The sequence below is a fragment of the Microtus pennsylvanicus genome, chromosome 1 (assembly GCF_037038515.1).
Source record: "Microtus pennsylvanicus isolate mMicPen1 chromosome 1, mMicPen1.hap1, whole genome shotgun sequence".
NCBI lineage: Eukaryota > Metazoa > Chordata > Mammalia > Rodentia > Cricetidae > Microtus > Microtus pennsylvanicus.
The window spans coordinates 164,525,570-164,543,433 of NC_134579.1; the positions used below are offsets into that span (position 1 = coordinate 164,525,570).

The window sequence follows — 17,864 nt, forward strand, 5'->3', positions numbered from 1 at the left end:
GAAAAACTGGAAGGAGAAGGATCCACAAAGGTTTGGGGGTTTCAGTTCCTAGGTTTTTACTTGCCTCTTCAAGAACTTTCTTCTTCACAGTCCCATCCATAGGCTTGCACCAAAAAGTCAGCCTCATCTCTTCTGCAAGGCTGTGATCAGACTGAACAGCAGGGGCGGAGGGAATGGTGCCTGCAGGACAAGGTGCTTCCTGGCTTTAGGAGGCATATGAATCCATAACGGCAGAAAATGCAAAGCCAAGAGCTAACAGTAGATGCAAAAATCAGACTGCAGCGACCCAAGGCATCTCCTCCATCCCTATAAACTGTTCCTAAGAAAGATTAATTTTCAGCCAAAGTGCTGCACACAAGAGAAAACAGAGTTCACATCAGGTACCACTAAAAACAGTAAATTACTTATTAAGCATTCCCAGTACATCAAAAATAAAAAAAAAATCAAACCTGTAGCCATAAGGACCAAAAAGATGATTTGGTGGGTAAAGATGGTGCGGCCAGCCTGACACTTAGTTCAGCCTCTGGATCCCAATGGGGAAGGAGAGGACCGACCTCTGCAAGTTGTCCTCTGTACCCCACATGTACATATGCCTCCCACCTCAGATAAATAACCACATGCACATATGCCTCCCACCTCAGATAAATAACCACATGTACATGAAAAGAAAAAACATTGAAGCCATACACTGAATTAGGCCCTAACAACTTAGTACTAATTCATTTCAATTCCCTGATAACTTTGGTTTTTCAGCTTATTGTTTTGTTAAATTAAAAGTGCTTGGGCCTATCTATAAAAAGAGTTAAAAAGTAAATCCCCCTCCCCCAGAAGTTTTTAATTGAATGACAAAATTAAATACAGAAATGCATTTTAAGTGTAAAGTATCCTTCTCCTGTTGCCAGAAAACAACTAACAAAGGAGAGTTAAGTAATTTCACAGCCATATTTTCTCACTCTCCTTCACTGGAACACAGTCATTTGCATGGCATAATAAGCTGTAAATTATAAACACTTTTACATAGCCTGCTGCAAAGAAAAGTCTGCCAGTTTTGTACTACATTGGCTAGTGTTCAAGTGATTAAATACAGTTTTGGAAAGAAGGGGTGGAAACTTGTTTTGCGTCTCAGTTTGTTGGTTCTCTTATGCACAGCCTCGAAAAACTCATTGCATCATTATTTGCAATGAATATATAAGTAATTACAGTCAAGTAATAGATGCTCCAAGTACTGAAGTACACAATTATCCCCGGATAGTAGTGAATCTTGCAGGTACAGACCATCTAAACAATGCTTTGAAATGATGTCTCCAAATAAAGTAAGTGGAATAATAAAATATTATAATACCAAATAGCAATGCACATTTAAGGACTAATGTCAAGTGACATGTATTTTGATGTTCATCTATAAAAGTGGTCCATTAGATATAATATCTGCCTAGAATAAAAGTCTAGTTGGAAAAAAAACAGGTTTCTGTGTTAAAGAAAATACACAAGATCAGTATTCCACAAAAGATGAAGAACAAATCAGTAAAATGAAGTGAAATATGGCCTGCAAACATAGGTTTTTATCTCTAAATTCTGTAGCACTCCATACCTTCACCATCATCCAAATTCAACTCTATGAAGAAAGCTTGTCTCAATACATCAATAATAATCCACAGAAAGCTTGAATGTTCACCATGAGTCTAGAGCTTTGGAGGCACAGGAAAAGGTAGTAACTTGGTTTCTATACTATCAACTTAACACTGCCAAACTCAGAACATAAAAATGTTTATTCAGTATTAAAGATGTATTTTAAATTAGTAGTAATGTATATTTAGAGAACCCTAATCCAAAGTCTGCCTATGGTATTGAAAAGAACATGGATTCTATGGTCAATTGCTTTACTATAATCTTGAACAAACTACTACTACCTTTCTCTAAGTCTGTTTTCCAAGAACAGTATTTGTTTACAGCCAGGGTTGTGAGAATTAACAGTTAATATATATGAATAACATGGAATAGTAACAGATTTACAGACATCTTTGTACGTGTGAGCTATAGTAATGCTTATTGTATTTCTATGTTTATTACACAGCAGTGCTCAACAGATGTTGGTTGAATCAATCAATGAGCAGATGAACAAATCCAGTACAGATAGTCAAGGAAGGCCTCAGAGGTTTGATGCACAGTACAGGCATCAAATACAGGTAGGAAGGTGCCGAGGGGGAAGAGGACAAAGGCGCAGGCCTTCTCTAGAAGCACTTCAGTAATGAAGCACACACACGAATGAGTCACCATAAAACTGTTGAATGCTTCAATAATCCACAGAACACTGCCTGCAGGTTCTGGTGCTGATTAAGTCGGGTCTTTAGTTTTAATCTATAGATGTCTCAGACTGAGGAGTTGAGAGGTGAGACTGGGTCTCATACTCTCTCCCTAAATTGGGGAACAAGACTGCCCCTCTATAGGCAGCTCTACTTCCATCATCACCCCTTTTCTCTGTGTTCTCCTGAGTGAGTTCAACCATACGGCACTCACCTTACACTGGGGGTGCTCTGCATTTGGGCTTAAAGGATCAGAGAGAACATTAAGCCATAAAGCTAGTAAATCGAGGCTTCCACTAAAAACAGTTTTTGAGATAGCTTCTTACCACCTGCCTCAGTTTCCCAAGGGATTGATTACAAGCATAATAGTAAGCTAAATTTCAGGCTTTCTATACAGAACAGTTTAGGTCTACTCCCAGACACAGCTCTCACCACTGGGCTCTCTCTTTTATCCTGTTCTACACATTTATACATGGTCATAAGCAAAGGACCATTAGAACTGTTCTTAAGCACTAGACACCAGGAAGTAAATGCTGTTTAAGATGTAGACCTGGACACTGGGTATCACCTTTGGCTTTGGCCTCTTAATAGTCCACAGACAACATTCCCTTAAGAAAAAGACTTAAAGACTCTTAGCATCAAAAACCCCAATACATTTATGCAGCTCAGTTTTGCTGTAATATACGTCAGGCTAATGTATATCGTGTAATTTATATATGATCAACTAACTCTCAGGATGAGTACATTAGTAGCTTAGCCCGCCTGCTTTTGGCGGTTAATTATACTTGTGTTGTAAGAGGCTGATCTTATATTGTGTTTTTCCAGACACTCTGGCAAGGCAATGGTGTCTGATGTACAGAATGTTGAACATAAAGTGCCTTCCCTTTCCACTCAACATGTAATTGCTGTATTTGTGCATGCTGTGTAAGTTGAAAATAACAATAAAAAGTTAATGAAGAAAATAAGTACTGCTTGTAATGAATTAGTAATACTGCTAGATTTGTATGTGCATTTATTGCTGTAAGTAGAATACCATTAATAGGAATATGTAATCAAACTGCTCATGTTTTCTTGAAATCGGTCTGAAAAATAGCAGAGGTATCTTTTGAAATCATTTACAAAAGCCCATATTAAGTTAAATTATCCAGCATAATCATTTGAAATCACTGTCAATAAGTCAATACGCACTCAATTTTGGGGGTGTTTTGGTTTTGTCAGTTTATTTTGATTTTTTTAGACAGAATCTTGCTAGGTAGCTTGAGCTGGTTCAGATTTGCGGTGGTAATTCTCCCACATCAGCCTCCTAAATTCTAGGATCATAGGTATGTGCTACATTGTCCAGCTTAAGATTCTTCAAATGAAAATGGATAGATTTCATATGTTGGTTTTTACTGTTTTACAACTATGAAATACAATTTTCTTTTGATTTTTAGATGTACTTTTAAGTATACAGAATAACATGGGTATATTGTTTAAAAACTAAAATAGTACAAATATTTCCTCAAACTTGTGCCCACTCCTCCTGCCTCCCCTGGACTAGTCAGTCATCACCACTCCGAGCTTTTGCATGTAAATTTACACATTTACACATGATCTTAAGCAAACAACCATTATAATAGTTTTCAAGCACTATTTTTTATTTTACTATAATATTTCAATATTACTTATGTTTATATAGTTAACCCTAAATAAATAATACTATCAACACGTTCTTGCTTAATCTTAATTTCTCAAGAAGCTTTTTAATTTTATCAGTCCCCAAGGCAAATTCCGTTTAGCTATGTTTGGCATTTTTAAGCACTGGAAGAATCCTAATGTATGGAAAGAAGGCAAAGGCTGACAGTCACAGCCTATTGTTATTATAATTAGAAGTCATCACCTGCTACTTAATAATATGCTAAAAAGCAAATTATAATTCTAATGTTTACAGCTGAGACCAAGTCCAATTGCCTAAATTTGAAGGTTAAAAAAACCACCTTGGCTCATTCTGGTTTTTAAATATTCTCCATATATGAAGAGTGGTTCAAGTAGTCCCCTGAATGTTGTAGCTCCTCATCTTCCAGCCTCAACCTTATCCATTTTGCATAGAGAAGAGAGTGATGTTAAGATCAGTACCTTAATTTTAAGGTGTTTTCTAGATTTGACTTACAGGTATGTTTATAGCACTTTAAAATTCTTTATTAATTATTACTATTATTGTGTGTGTGTGCATGCTATGTGCAGCGTGCACACCACACCATACATAAGGAGGTTGGAAGACAACTTTGCACTTTGTTCTATCCCCTTACTTCTGCTTCTGGGGACTGACTCAGTTACCAGGCTTGTATGTGAAATGCCTGAACACATGAAGCCACCTTACCAGCCTTACAGTCCTTTAGTAACATCATGACTGCTAGTTCTTCATTCAACTCAGTTTTTAACTGAAGTAATTAAGATTAAGATAGTGATATATGTTGCAAGGTATTGTTGGGCCTCAAGAATTCGCCATAAGGGACTGGCGAGGGAGCTCAGTTATAATCATACACTGGTTTTGTAGAGGACACTAGTCCCTAGCACCCAGGTTATATGACTCACAACCACCTATATTTTCAGCTCCAGGGGATCCAAGGTGCTTTTCAGAAATCACTGTGAAAGAAAGGGTGCAAAGACTCTAACAGTCAGAGGCTCAAGGAATTGCTGTGAGATTGTGTCTCCTACTAATGTCAGAAGATTCACCATAATGTCTCACTAACATGACTGCCTAAACACGAGCTTAACAAAAGGACAACAATCCCAAGCTAACTCCAAAAGATTCCAGTTATAAGTCTTTATTATAAGGGGCAAACTCAAGGAACAGGAACAAAAAGTCCAACCTCGGGTGTGTAACGCAGGAGAGAGAGAGAGAGAGAGAGAGAGAGAGAGAGAGAGAGAGAGAGAGAGAGAGAGAGAGAGAGAGAGAGAGAGAGAGAGAGAGAGCGCACCCTGGGTGGGCCAGTGGTTTTCTCTGGGTACCCAAAAGGTCACACCCTAACCTGGTCCAGCCTCTTAAAGGTCATGGGCTGAAGAAGGCTCCCCATCACCTTCCCCCTTCTGTCTAAAAAGAGAGCTCCAAACCCAATACAAAACTATATACACTAGGAACAGATATCAAGTATAAAATTAGGATTATAACCAGCATAAACAATATTAAGCAAGAAATGTATGCTAAATGTTTTAATAAACATTCTATCCTAAGGAGTCTAAGTCTTGTATTGGAAATGGCTTGGCTAGATCATAAGAGGACAGTAACTACAACTATCTAATCTTCAGCCCCACTGAAGGCCTGAGAAAGGAGATAATAATACTTAAGCAGGCAGGAAGTGCAATCAAGCAGCTTCCAAAATGTAGTAGATGACAGAGACAACTGGTTGCCTGAGCAATCACCCAAAGTCTTCGGTGCTCAACACTCTCTCAGGAATAGATCCGTCCTGCCAAGAGCAATTGTGTCTCACATCAACAGAATCCTAAGTTACTTAAATGCCATGTTCTACAGATCTTTGAAGTGGCTGAAGGTTACCTATCTATGTAGAATACAATCTCTATGTAGCTAAAGAACCTAATTAATCTGACTATAAGTATAACAAACATGAATGACTATGGACCTATAATACTTAATACCTATATAACTTAAAGATTAAGACTTCATATCAGAATATTAATTAATCTGTAAAAAAACTGTGTAAATGAGGACAATGACCTCAAAATGTAAACAATGTATAAGTATCTTGATCAGAGGTAGAAATATATAAATATATAATGCAATATGATAAATGCACCCTAAAAATTGTATCAATATACAAAATGTTTTAAACAGAGGTAGAAACATGCCTATATACAATCTGACCAAATAACTTTGCATAGGTGTACAAATACTGTAAACAAAAATAACAAATATAATTTGAACTTGTATCAATATATAAGAATCTATACCAATGCAAACTGTCCATAAATAATAGCTCACAAGTATTTACTTTATTACTTACTTACTTTTATTATTAGTGTAAGTTTACACTAAACTACCTATTATCCCATTCAATTTTCCCTCTTTTTTTTCAATTATAATTCTTTATTATGAGGGGCAAATTCACAGAACAGGAATGAGAAGTCCAACCTCAGGTGTGTAATGCAGGAATGAGAGAGAGAGAGAGAGAGAGAGAGAGAGAGAGAGAGAGAGAGAGAGAGAGAGAGAGAGAGAGAGAGAGAGCGCGCCCTGGGCAGCTGGCGGTTTTCTCTGGTCCAGCCTCTTAAAAGTCATTGGCTGAAGAAGGTTCCCCATCACTTTGGAGCTGGAGTGAAAGGAAGTTGTGAGCCACTTGACATGGGTAGAGGGAATAGAAACAGGGTTCTCTGCAAGAGTAGCAACTTAAACACTAAATCATCTCTTTGGCCTCTTGTATCATTTTTCATGATATTCTACTTATACTTTCCTTTCTTTAAATGCTGTATTATATTTTGTCTTATATAATAGGGTATGTTTGCCTAAAAGGCAAAACATGTGCAAAAAAGTTTGTTTCAGGCTAGATTAGAACATTCATGTTATAATGAAGATACAGTCATCCAAACAAAGATTTAAATGGACACAATGTCCGAGGCACTTGTTAAATATAAAAGTGTGGAAGATAACTGCAGTGTTTGCCCTTGTAGAGTGATCAGTTTGATAAAAGTCACAGAACACCAGGACAGGGATTGGAAGTAATAAGGGACAATACTTGTTAAAGAAATACGACACAGGTCTCACTATTTGGACCATGTAGGCCTAGATATTCACTATGTAGTCCAGGTTGTCCTTGAACATGTGGACCTGAGTGCTACCATGCCTTGTCTAATACAACCAGCAGAGCGGTAAGGAGGCAGAGAATTTACTTAAAATGAGACCTAGTGTTGTCAAGGTCTAATTCACCTGAAAGAGCATGCTTGTGAGGGCTGCCTTGAATTGTGGCCAAGACTTAAGTTGTCTAAATGTTTAAATGCCATGAACTAGCAAGTATAGTTACAACTCTCTTCTAACTGCGGACATAATGTTGACCAACTATTTCAAGCTCCTGCCACTGTGACTTCCTTGCCACAATGGGAATTAGGAGCTAAAACAAAAACAAAAACGCCCCTTCCTTAAGTTGCTTTTGTCTAATCATTTCACCACAGTGACAAGAATGGAAGCTAAGGCACCTACCTTGTTTAGGGTCACATAACCAGTAGGCGATGGAACTCGGGTCCAGTTTTAAAAACTCAAGCAATTTATCAGCATGCATTTCTTTCCTTATTTGGCCCCATCAGGTGGCAACTCAGAAAGTTGCCTTTCTAGACCTGGTTTTTCATTAGGGAAAATGTATTTCTGCCTCATAGAATTCCCAATAGGATTCTAGCTTAGGCACTCCAAAATAGAATAACACTTCCCAAACTTCTGCAACATTCTACAAGATACACAGCTACAGCTTAAATGGCTCTGTAGTCAAATAATTAGTAAAAGGTATCTTTTTAGGAATTCATAGAGCATAGCTTATGTCCATAGAGACTCCTGAGTATTCTAAAACAGAAAAATCTTTTCAACTGTTTCTGACCTAGCATGTTAGCACATGCTTATTTGACTGACCTTCATTCAACTATACATCTAGTTACATCCATAAACTCTGGAACACAGTTTGGAAAATGCTGGTGGGAAAGAAAAGCATGGAGCTAGAGGACACAAGGGGTCTGAGTATGGTCGAGGCATTATTTAGCCACGTGCTTGCAGTAAAATCTCTGTTAGCCATCTTTTCCAGGTCTGTTCTTCCCTCTCAAATACTTCCAGGCTACTCCTGTGAATCTCTGGCTGATTCTCTTTCTCTCAGACCTCACGTCATACAATCATGTGTGTGTGTGTGTGTGTGTGTGTAAGAGAGAGATACAGAGAGAGGTGAGTATGCATGCGTGTATGTGTGGTGTGGGAGAATGGTCTGTATTCTGTCGATTATATTTTAAATAAACGCTGATTGGCCAATAGCCAGGCACGGAGTATAGGTGGGACAACCAGACAGGAAGTAGAGGTGGGTCAATAAGAACAGGAGAATTCTGGGAAGGAGGAAGCCCATTCCTCTACAGTCTTGACCTGACCACAGAAGAAGCCAGATGTGACTGCTTTGCTGAATAAGGTACTGAGTCACATGGCTAACATAGATAAGAATAATGGCTAATAATGGGCTATATAAGTTATAAGAGTTAATAAGACTTCTGAGCTAATGGGCCAATCAGTTTATAACTAATGTAGACCTCTGTGTGATTTCTTTGGGACTTAAGGACTATAGGAACCAGGCAGGACAAGGATTGGGTGAGACAGAAACCCCGACAACATATGTGCATGTGCATGTTCCTAAGAGTGTGGCTGAGGATGGAACCAAGGGCCTGGCACATAATAGGCAAGTGCTCTACCAAGATCCCACCCGGGGATCACCTTCTAAGCAAATTCTAGCTATGTCCTACAACACATATTTTATTGGGATCACTGCACTCTTTTTTTCCTTCCTCTCCCTTCTCTTCTTTTCCCTTTCCTTTTGTGGTATTATTAGGGACTATTTTTGGGAATCAGTCGCGTGCTTTTTTTTGGTTTTGTAAATGCTAGGCAAGTGCTTTACCGTTGGGCTCTACTGTCAGTCCTTAGTTACTTAACTTATATAAGGCCTTACTATCTATCCCAGCTGATCGGGAACTCATCCTCCTACCTCTGCTCCTCACTGCTGGTATAAGAGGAATGAGGCACCAAGCTTGACTTTCATAGAAACCCTGTCTCGAAAAACCAAAAAAAAAAATTAAAATTTATTATTGTTATTATTATTTATGTGTGTATGTGTGCACACAAGCCATGGTACACATGTGGAAGTCAAAGAATCACTTCATGGAGTTGGTTCCCTCCTTCCACATTTATAGGGGTACAAGGGCCTTTACCCACTGCACCATCTCACTGGCCTTCGTTTAATTCTGAAAAACACACTCTCAGGCCAATGAGATGGCTCAACAGTAACAGTACTTGCTGCCAACACTGATGACCTGACCTGAGTTCGATGCCTGGGGCCCTACATGATAGAAAGAGACCACTGATTCTGGAGAGTTGTCCCCTGATCGATACACGTCACGACATACTCTACCCTCTCTAAAGAAATGTTAAAAACAGCAACAATAACAAATTCTCTAAAGTATATATTAAGGCAGCTGTTGTCTTTTTCCAGATTCCAGGTCTGCTCTGCTGCCTTCTGGGTACTTCTTATTGTCTCCCTGGATAGAACCCTAACTCTTTGGGTTCTTTACAGTCTCTCTTCAGCTTTCCTTTTGACTGAATCTCCTCATTTTCACTGTCTGAGTTTGCCCTAGCTGTGAGGGAAGAATCTGTTCCACCCCGTTCTCCTTGGCTTGCAGATGCCTATCTAGAGTTCACAGGCTCACCGGGCATTCTCCCTGTATGTGAGTCTGTGTCCAGTTCTCCTTTTAAAGGACTCTGGTTATATTAGGTTAAGGCTTAATTCAGTGACTTCATTTTAATTTGATTATCCCTGTGGAAAAAAAGGTATTTCCTCCAAATAAGGTCATACTGTGAAGTACTAGGGGACAGGACTTCAACATATAAATCTTTAGATGACAATTCAAGCCACAACACATATAATGAAGTTAGTTAGCCTCAGTTCTATAAATTCATAATCATTGATGTATCAACTATGAACTGAGTGTCTATTAGAAGTCCACACTATTGTGGACTCCCCTAGGTACTTCTATACTCCATGTCTTTGGTCAGTCGGGACCTCAATTCCTCTGCCTAGAGAAGACCCTTCACTGTACCTCTTACTCGTCTGCTTTCCTAGCGCTCATGACCTTCTAGCTATCTTCAGGGCTTACTTCTAAGTCCTCTATTCGAAGCCTAAGTGGCCTTTTCACAAGAGATTTTCCCCATTTTTATCTACACTCTTAATTCTCCCACAGAACTCTGTCCATACTTGATTTACAGAGTCATAGGTAGAATTACACCTGGTGTGGTTTTTGTTTTGTTTGAGACAAGGTCTCACTATGTAGCCCTGGTTAGCATGAAACTCACTATATAGCCTAAGGCTGGCCTTGAACTTAACAGTTCTCCTGCCCTTTCTTCTCAAGTACTTGAATTATAGGCATGTTCCACCATACACGACTACATTAGAGTTGTCTATACACTTATGTGTTCCCTAGCTTGAAGCTAAGGTCACTGGGGGCAAACAATACACAGTATTCAGTTTATATTGCTTGCAAAATGTACAGCCTCTGGCACATAGAGAGTACTTAGCAGTTGCTGGATGAATGATCAAAGCAGGATAAGGGTATTATACTCAGCAAGACCTGAAAGGTAAAACTGGAAGGAGAAGCATTCAGAGACAAAAACCAGAAAGACCACTGTGGTTAAAATCTAGAAATGAGGTAGCAAAGGCTTGAAACTGGGGAGTGGAAATGGATGGCAAGAAAAGAAGACCTGCAGAAATGTGAATGGGTGGCTTACAGGGCAGAGAACACAAAACGGGAGTTAGCAAGATTAAGAAGTTTCCGAGGATAAGGGCTCAACAGTACAGTGATAGCATTAACCCAACATTAACACCTGATGCTGCTAACAGAGTACGTGTTGTAGATTTGCATTGGTATGTGTATTCCTGATCTTGATTAAAGCATTGTGTTTGTTCAACTCATTTAAAAATGTAACGTATAATTAAGAAATATAGGTTAATAGATCATCATCTAGAATGGTCAAGCTTGTAATCATGTTAGTTAGGTTTTCTAGATATATAGAGATATATTTTGGTTAAATAGGTATTCTTCAAATCTTTCAGAGACCTTCAAAATATGGCATTTAAAATGTTTTAAGAACTTAGGACTTTTCATGACAATGAGAAACACATCTGCTCCTGGCAACACCAATCTACTTCAAAAGGAAGATGGGTATCAAAGAGGCTACTTATGGAGTTTGTTAGCCATTTGTACAAGAAACTGCTCTTGACTGGACTGCTTGATGTTATGCTGTATGAACTGGACATGCAGGACCCAGAGAAATGACTGCTGAACTTGCCTAAAGGTGAGACAGTCCTTCGGGGTTCCTGTTTCATGAAAGAGTCTGCCATACATTCTGCAGGACACAGAAGAAAGCAACTCATGGACTTTGCCATTACAAGGCAAAACAGATCTTCAAATTTCCTGCTTCATGAAAAAGTCTTCTGGATACTATTAGCCTATAGGCTAAAGATTAGATGCTCCAACAATACAGAAAAACTTTGGGTTCTGTACAGGCAGCAAGATGTCTCTGTCAATTCTAGAGTTTTGAAACTTGCTTACAATGCACTTCCTGTTTACTTAGGTAATATTATATCCTTCTGGAGTCTTTGATAGAGTTGAAGAATAGATAGTTATAATTATAGATTTCCTTGGTTATGATAAAAGATAACATAGATATAGATGTTGTAACTGTAATTAATTCTTGCTTGATACCTGTTTTGTTATATGTAATATTACTATGTTAAAGTTAAAAATCTTCCTTTTTATTCAGACAGAAAAGGGGAGGTAATGTGGAATTCCCCTCTGTATGCTGTGAATACTATTGGTTAATAAAGAATCTGTTTTGGTCAGTGGCTTAACAGAGTAGAGCTAGAAGGGAAAACTGAACTGAATGCTGGGAGAAAGAAGGCGGAGTCAGAGAGATGCCATGTAGCTGCCAGAGGGGAAATTTTGCAAGCTGCCAGCTGGAACCTTGCTGGCAGGCCACAAGCCTCGTGGTAAAATATAAAATAATACAAATAGGCAAATTTAAGAGATAAGAGTGAGCTAAAAACATACATAAGATAATAGGCCAAGCAGTGTTGTAATTCATACAGCTTCTGTGTGATGATTTCATGGTGTGGGTAGCCAGGAACAAACAAGTGGCCTCCTCTAACAAGTAAGCATCCACTTAAAGTGAACTTCCTTCATTGTGCTGACATGGACAAGCAGGTTGTGCTCTTCCAAAGAGTGGTTCAGAGACCACAACGACTCCTTGAATGGGTTGCCAAGAGCATCTACTTAACATGCAACACACTGCATAATGCTTAGGACTAGGAAGTAGTGAATAACACTCCTAGAGATTTCTATCTATGATGTGAATTATTTAACATTTGAGGGCAGTACTAACTTGGGAGCTTTTTAATTTATCTCCAAATTACTGGGGTTACATTGTTGATATAATACTACTTTTGCTCAAACCCTATTACCTAGATTTCAGGCAGATAACCCAGTTAACTGCAAGAGAAGCTGGGAAGCAGTCTAGTGTATACTAGGAAAGAAAAGCACATTCAGTCTGCAGGTATTGTTTTGTCTTTTGAGACGGAGTCTCCTATATAGTTTGGGCTAACTCTGAGCTCACTATGTAGCACAGGTTGGTCTTAAACTCCCAAGTGCTGGGAGTCCTCGTGCCTCAGCTTTAGCTTTTCATGTTCCAGCTCATGTACCAGCACGTACAGTTTGTGGTTTGTTTTTAACTGCTAGCTACAAAAGAATAAATTGAGTTGGTTCTTACAGAACAATGAAGAAAGCTGAACCATTCAGAAAATCCACCTGGGCCTACTATGTTGGTACACACTAGTACTCCTCGCACTTGAGAGGCTGCGGCAGGAAGATAATGAACTCAGTAACATCCTACAATACAGCCAGTTTCAGGCCTCCCTGGACTCCATAGCAAGGCCATGCTACCAACATAATACTAACAGTAACAACAACCACCTCAATTTTCTTAAACAATCATGATACATTAGAAAAATCTCAATTTAACTACAATATGTGGTGTATTCGGTACAAAAATATCTTTTATATACACAAAACAAAAGTATTTTATCATTAATAGAATAGAAAGTTTCAAGTTTTCTCATTATGGTTAAAGACATTTGCAAGTTTAGTTAATTTTTCTTTTTAATGGAACCTGAACCTAAGGACCAGACCATGATCGGCAGTTATATTTTTTATTGGCCTTAGAATCAATTTTTAAAAAGTTAACACTGGTGAAATAAACTCTAAACCTGATATCTTGCTGGCAAAAGGATGTCTATAGCACATTTTTACAAATGTGGGTCTCTTGCCTTTTCCCCAACCAAACTTATTACATTGTAGCCTAAATCCTGTCTCTTAGCTATTATGTGATAAGTTTGCCAACACAGTCACAGCACCAGTTATATCCTGAGGCCAAACAAAAAAGATCACCTAACTCACTTTGGGTCCCTTAGGTAATTTACTCAGGCCCCATTAGCTGACATCTAAGTCAAACCAAAGAGAAAAAAACCACCAACAATATAAACCCCAGTAGTTGGAGGTAAATTAAAAAGCTCCCAAATCAGTACTTCCCTCAAATGTTAAATAATTCACTGCAGCGTTAAAGATACAGGCCTCCAGCAAAAGTTACACTTGAATAATTAAGGAAGCAGGAGACAAACAAATTGACTTCAGTGGTACAGAAACAAATTGGTGGCTTCTCAAATGCCTACGCCAAAATTACTTTTTTACATTAGTAAGTGTGTAAAACACCCAGACAACTGATGAATTACTAGATCAAGTTTGATTATATAGAAAGTAGCCTGGAATTATATGTCTAAACATAATTGAGATTCTACATGCTCAAGTATTGCATTTGCTTAGATTATTTGAAAAGATTTCTAGTTTTTTGAGACAAAGTTTCATGCTGTAGCTCAGGCAGGCCTCCAATGAGATCCTCCTGTCTCAGTATACTAAGTGTTGGGACTGCAGGTATGTGTTCCTATGTACAGCTTCATCTGGAAGGATCCTCTGGGCTGAAGGGCATCTAGTCACTTAAAACTCTGCTCAGACTGCTCAGACTCTGTATGGTGAGGATGAACAATATAGTTGTTTCAGAGGGCATTAAGAAAGTAGAAACCTGAGCAAACACCATAGGGTAAGCACGTACAAATGGATAGGCACCCCTGAATTACAGATCCCTTCTATCTAGAATAAAAGCAGGATTTCAACCCAACTTTGTCACCTCCTATCAAGGAGATTTTTTGATAAATTGTAACTTTGGAATGTAACATAAGAATGATTCACTTATGAACAACTCTTACCTGTGGAGTGGGACTTTAAAAAGGCTATGAGAAACAATAAAGCATAGCTGGCGTTCATCTTATACACATGTACAGTTATCTAGACGTCCAAGCAGACAGCTGACAACAGGGCAGGATCAGAGTCAGGAAGCTGAAAAGCAATGGGATTCTGGATAGGATGGAGATGTGTGACCCATTCACTTTGCACTGCCAATGGGTTGCTAATAATCATTCTAAACCTTTGTGTATTTCCTCTTGTAATCCCAGCTAAACTTGGTCAAGAGTTTCCTATAAAACGTGTAAGGTAAAGTTTTGAGCTCTAACACAGAAGCAATGTGGAGAAGATAGATACACATCTAAGCAGTTTTCATTTGCAAGCTTATCCGACATTCTTACCAGAGGATCTTAGGGGAACAGACCGATTTAATATCTAGACTAATGTACAAGAGAAATGAACTTGGAAGAGAGAAGATAAGTGGACAATGAGGTTGGGAAACAAGTGATCTAGAGGCTGAATCTCCTGCATTTGCTGCACGTAACATGAGAAAATGTTTCAGGGTTTTGGGATTTGTTTTCTCAAGAGTAGACAACTCTTCTAGCAGTATAAGAAAGATCAAACGAGTAACTCACAAAATGATCAGTAACCTAACAATATAAACATAAATCAATTTAAAGTGAACAGAAACTGATTAATCCCAGGATACCCCTTATACTGAAAATACTTAGATTTAAAAATAAAATAAAAGAGGAGGAAGGTCACCAAACGATGCTGCTGTAATGTGCACACCACCGTGTGTGTGTGTGTGTGTGTGTGTGTGTGTGTGTGTGTGTGTGTGTGGAGATGGGAGAATGCTTTCGGGAGTCGCTTCTCTCCTTCCACCATGTTAGGTCCTTGGGTACCAAATGAGGTCATCAAGCTTATCAAACAGGAACTTTTACTGCTGAGCCACCTCAGGGGTCACAACTCTATTTTTATTTGATTTAGAATCAAAATGACTCACAATCCAGAGAGCAATGCCAGGATACTTACCACGAGTATATCCCACTGACCACGTCGTAGTTCTGGCATGAGGACTTCTCCGCACTGGGCCCTGCTGCTTTGGAGATGAGCAGCACCACCAGGCCCCTCAGCTGGAGGTTATGCCGGCTGTCGTGCACAAGGCCCCTGGTGATGAAGAGGGAAGAGGATGAATTTACTCGGCCATGAGTGGGCAGCTCAAGCTAGAAGATGGCTACAACAATTCTCACATTTCTAAGACAGAACAACGGGACTTTTGTCTAAAATAAAGAAAATTGTAGGAGGGAAGAATAATGTGCAGAAGCAACAAGCTCAGTAGAGAATCAACGGGAGAATTTAACACATCTGTTTTTTTGCTTTTTGTTTTGTTTTGTTTTTTGAGACAGGGTTTCTCTGTAGCTTTGGAGCCTGTCCTGGAACTAGCTCTTGTAGCCCAGACTGGCCTCAAACTCACAGAGATCCACCTGCCTCTGCCTCCCTAGTGCTGGGATTAAAGGCGTGCGCCACCACCCAGCTCTTAACACAGTTTTTAAAGTGACACTCTCAATGTGGGCTTGGTAATATGGTTCCCTTTCCTTCTGGGTCCTCCCACAGCTAACCACTCACTTACACTCTCATTTTTATTCCTGGCACCAGACTGGAGCCCGTGGCTTCCTGAATGCTCCACGAGCTCTCTCTCAAAGCATTACACTCCAAGCTCTCCTGCACAAACAAAGTTTGCTCTGTCAGCAAAAGTATGCTTAAACCTGCTAAGTCACACTCCAGCAGTGAGCTCCAGGCAAGGCCTTCATCATTCACCAGTTCTATGATGCAGAGGCTATCATCCTGCTCCACTAAACAAGAGCAACAGCTCTCCATTCTAGTCATGAATGGATGGGCGATTGGAATAAAGTATGGAATCCCGGTAGCATGTGACAGGAAGCTTTCCAGAAGCTGCTTTCTCTTTGTTCCTGCAACCTTAGTGCTAATCTTACTATAACCCAGGTCATTGTGGGAAACTTTGTCCTTAGTCCTCTATTAAAGAGGGAAACTGGCAAGCTGAACCATATCCAGAAGCTGGCAAAATCAAAGAGGTTACAAAAATATTGGGTTTTGAAGCATTTCTACTTCAGATTGAGGATCCTCAAACAGTTTAATCTATGCAAATACTCCCAAATCTGAAAGACTCTGAAATTGGAATCATTTCTGGTCCCCAGCATTTTGATAGGTGATACTCAGCCTGGACTGTCACATGTGTAGCTCTCAGGGAGGAAATGGTGACACTGATGTTCTCAGCGTCAGGAAGAAGTAGCTGGAGGAGCAGGGCCGGAGTGTATGTGAGGAAGCGTGTTCTGGAGAGAGTAATGGTGTGAGGGGAGTCAGAGAACAAAGCTGAACAGTCTGCGGGGAGGAGCTAGAGAAAGAACACACGAGCTTACACTGCTCATTTGAAAGGCTTCCGTAGGGAGAAGAAACGGCTGGACAGACTTTGACACTAAGAAACCTCAGCAGCCTCTGGTGATGCCTAACTCTAGTTACTAGAAATGTCTGAAGTGACACAGACTCTGTGACTCTGACTAACTTCATTTACTACATCATCTGATACTCCACAACAAGTGGAGCAAATACAAAAGTGAAAAGCCCTTCACTGCTATCAGTGTTGACAATGAAAGTGATGCTTAGTATTATGTAACCCTCATCACTAAAACTCCGCAGAACTACTGATGTTTAGTTGATATAAACAAGTTTTATCACTCCTATATTCGCTCACCTAGTGAACCCCAAAACCTGCCACACGGGGCCCTAGGCTAGTACAAGTACTATAGCAAGCATAGCCAGTCATGGAGCTTAGGATCTAGCAGAAGAAATAGAAACAATCACTAATAAAATGTAAAATCACAATCATAATAAATGCTTCCAGGGACAAAGAGAGAGAGTATCATAAAAATTCATAAGAGAATTATCTACATCAGAAAAGACAGGCTTCCTTGGGGAAGGAATGACAGAGCTGATATTCAAGGGAAGAACAGATGTAAAAGGAACATGAGAAGGGTAAAAACAATGTGTTCATAGCTCAAGAATGACTTAGAGGCACACAGGGACTAGACCATGCAGGGTCAATATTCTATGGCAAGAGGTTCAATCTTTATCCAAAGAACAATGGGAAGGTACTACAGCATTAAGACAAGGGGAAAAAAAATGAAACAACAACAACAAAAAGAATCTATCATTGTTGTAGAAAGACGACGTGGTGGTGGCGGCAGGCAGGGATGTAACCAAGTGGCATAGGGCATCTGAAGAAGTGGCTTTCGTGATACTCGGTGAGAATTATTGGGCTAACTTAATGCACATCTAGAGATGGGTCAACCTAAAATAACATTTTGATTCAATTCAAATAGATATTGCATCTTTTCTAATCCTAGAAAATCACTTAATATAAATATATAACCAATTTAAAATTCTATTAATTCTGAAGAGTCTGTAAATTACATT

At 39.3% G+C, this 17,864-nt stretch overlaps 1 protein-coding gene across 3 annotated transcripts in view; it reads right to left on the bottom strand.

Moving 5' to 3' along the window:
- Positions 1-17,864, bottom strand: part of Pdss2 (decaprenyl diphosphate synthase subunit 2) — a 242,778-nt gene that overhangs the window by 152,639 nt on the left and 72,275 nt on the right. For all 3 annotated transcript variants that reach the window (XM_075944547.1, XM_075944537.1, XM_075944538.1), the window contains exon 2: positions 15,405-15,539. In XM_075944547.1, coding sequence (XP_075800662.1) covers positions 15,405-15,539 — 135 coding nt within the window. The remainder of the gene's footprint in view (positions 1-15,404; positions 15,540-17,864) is intronic.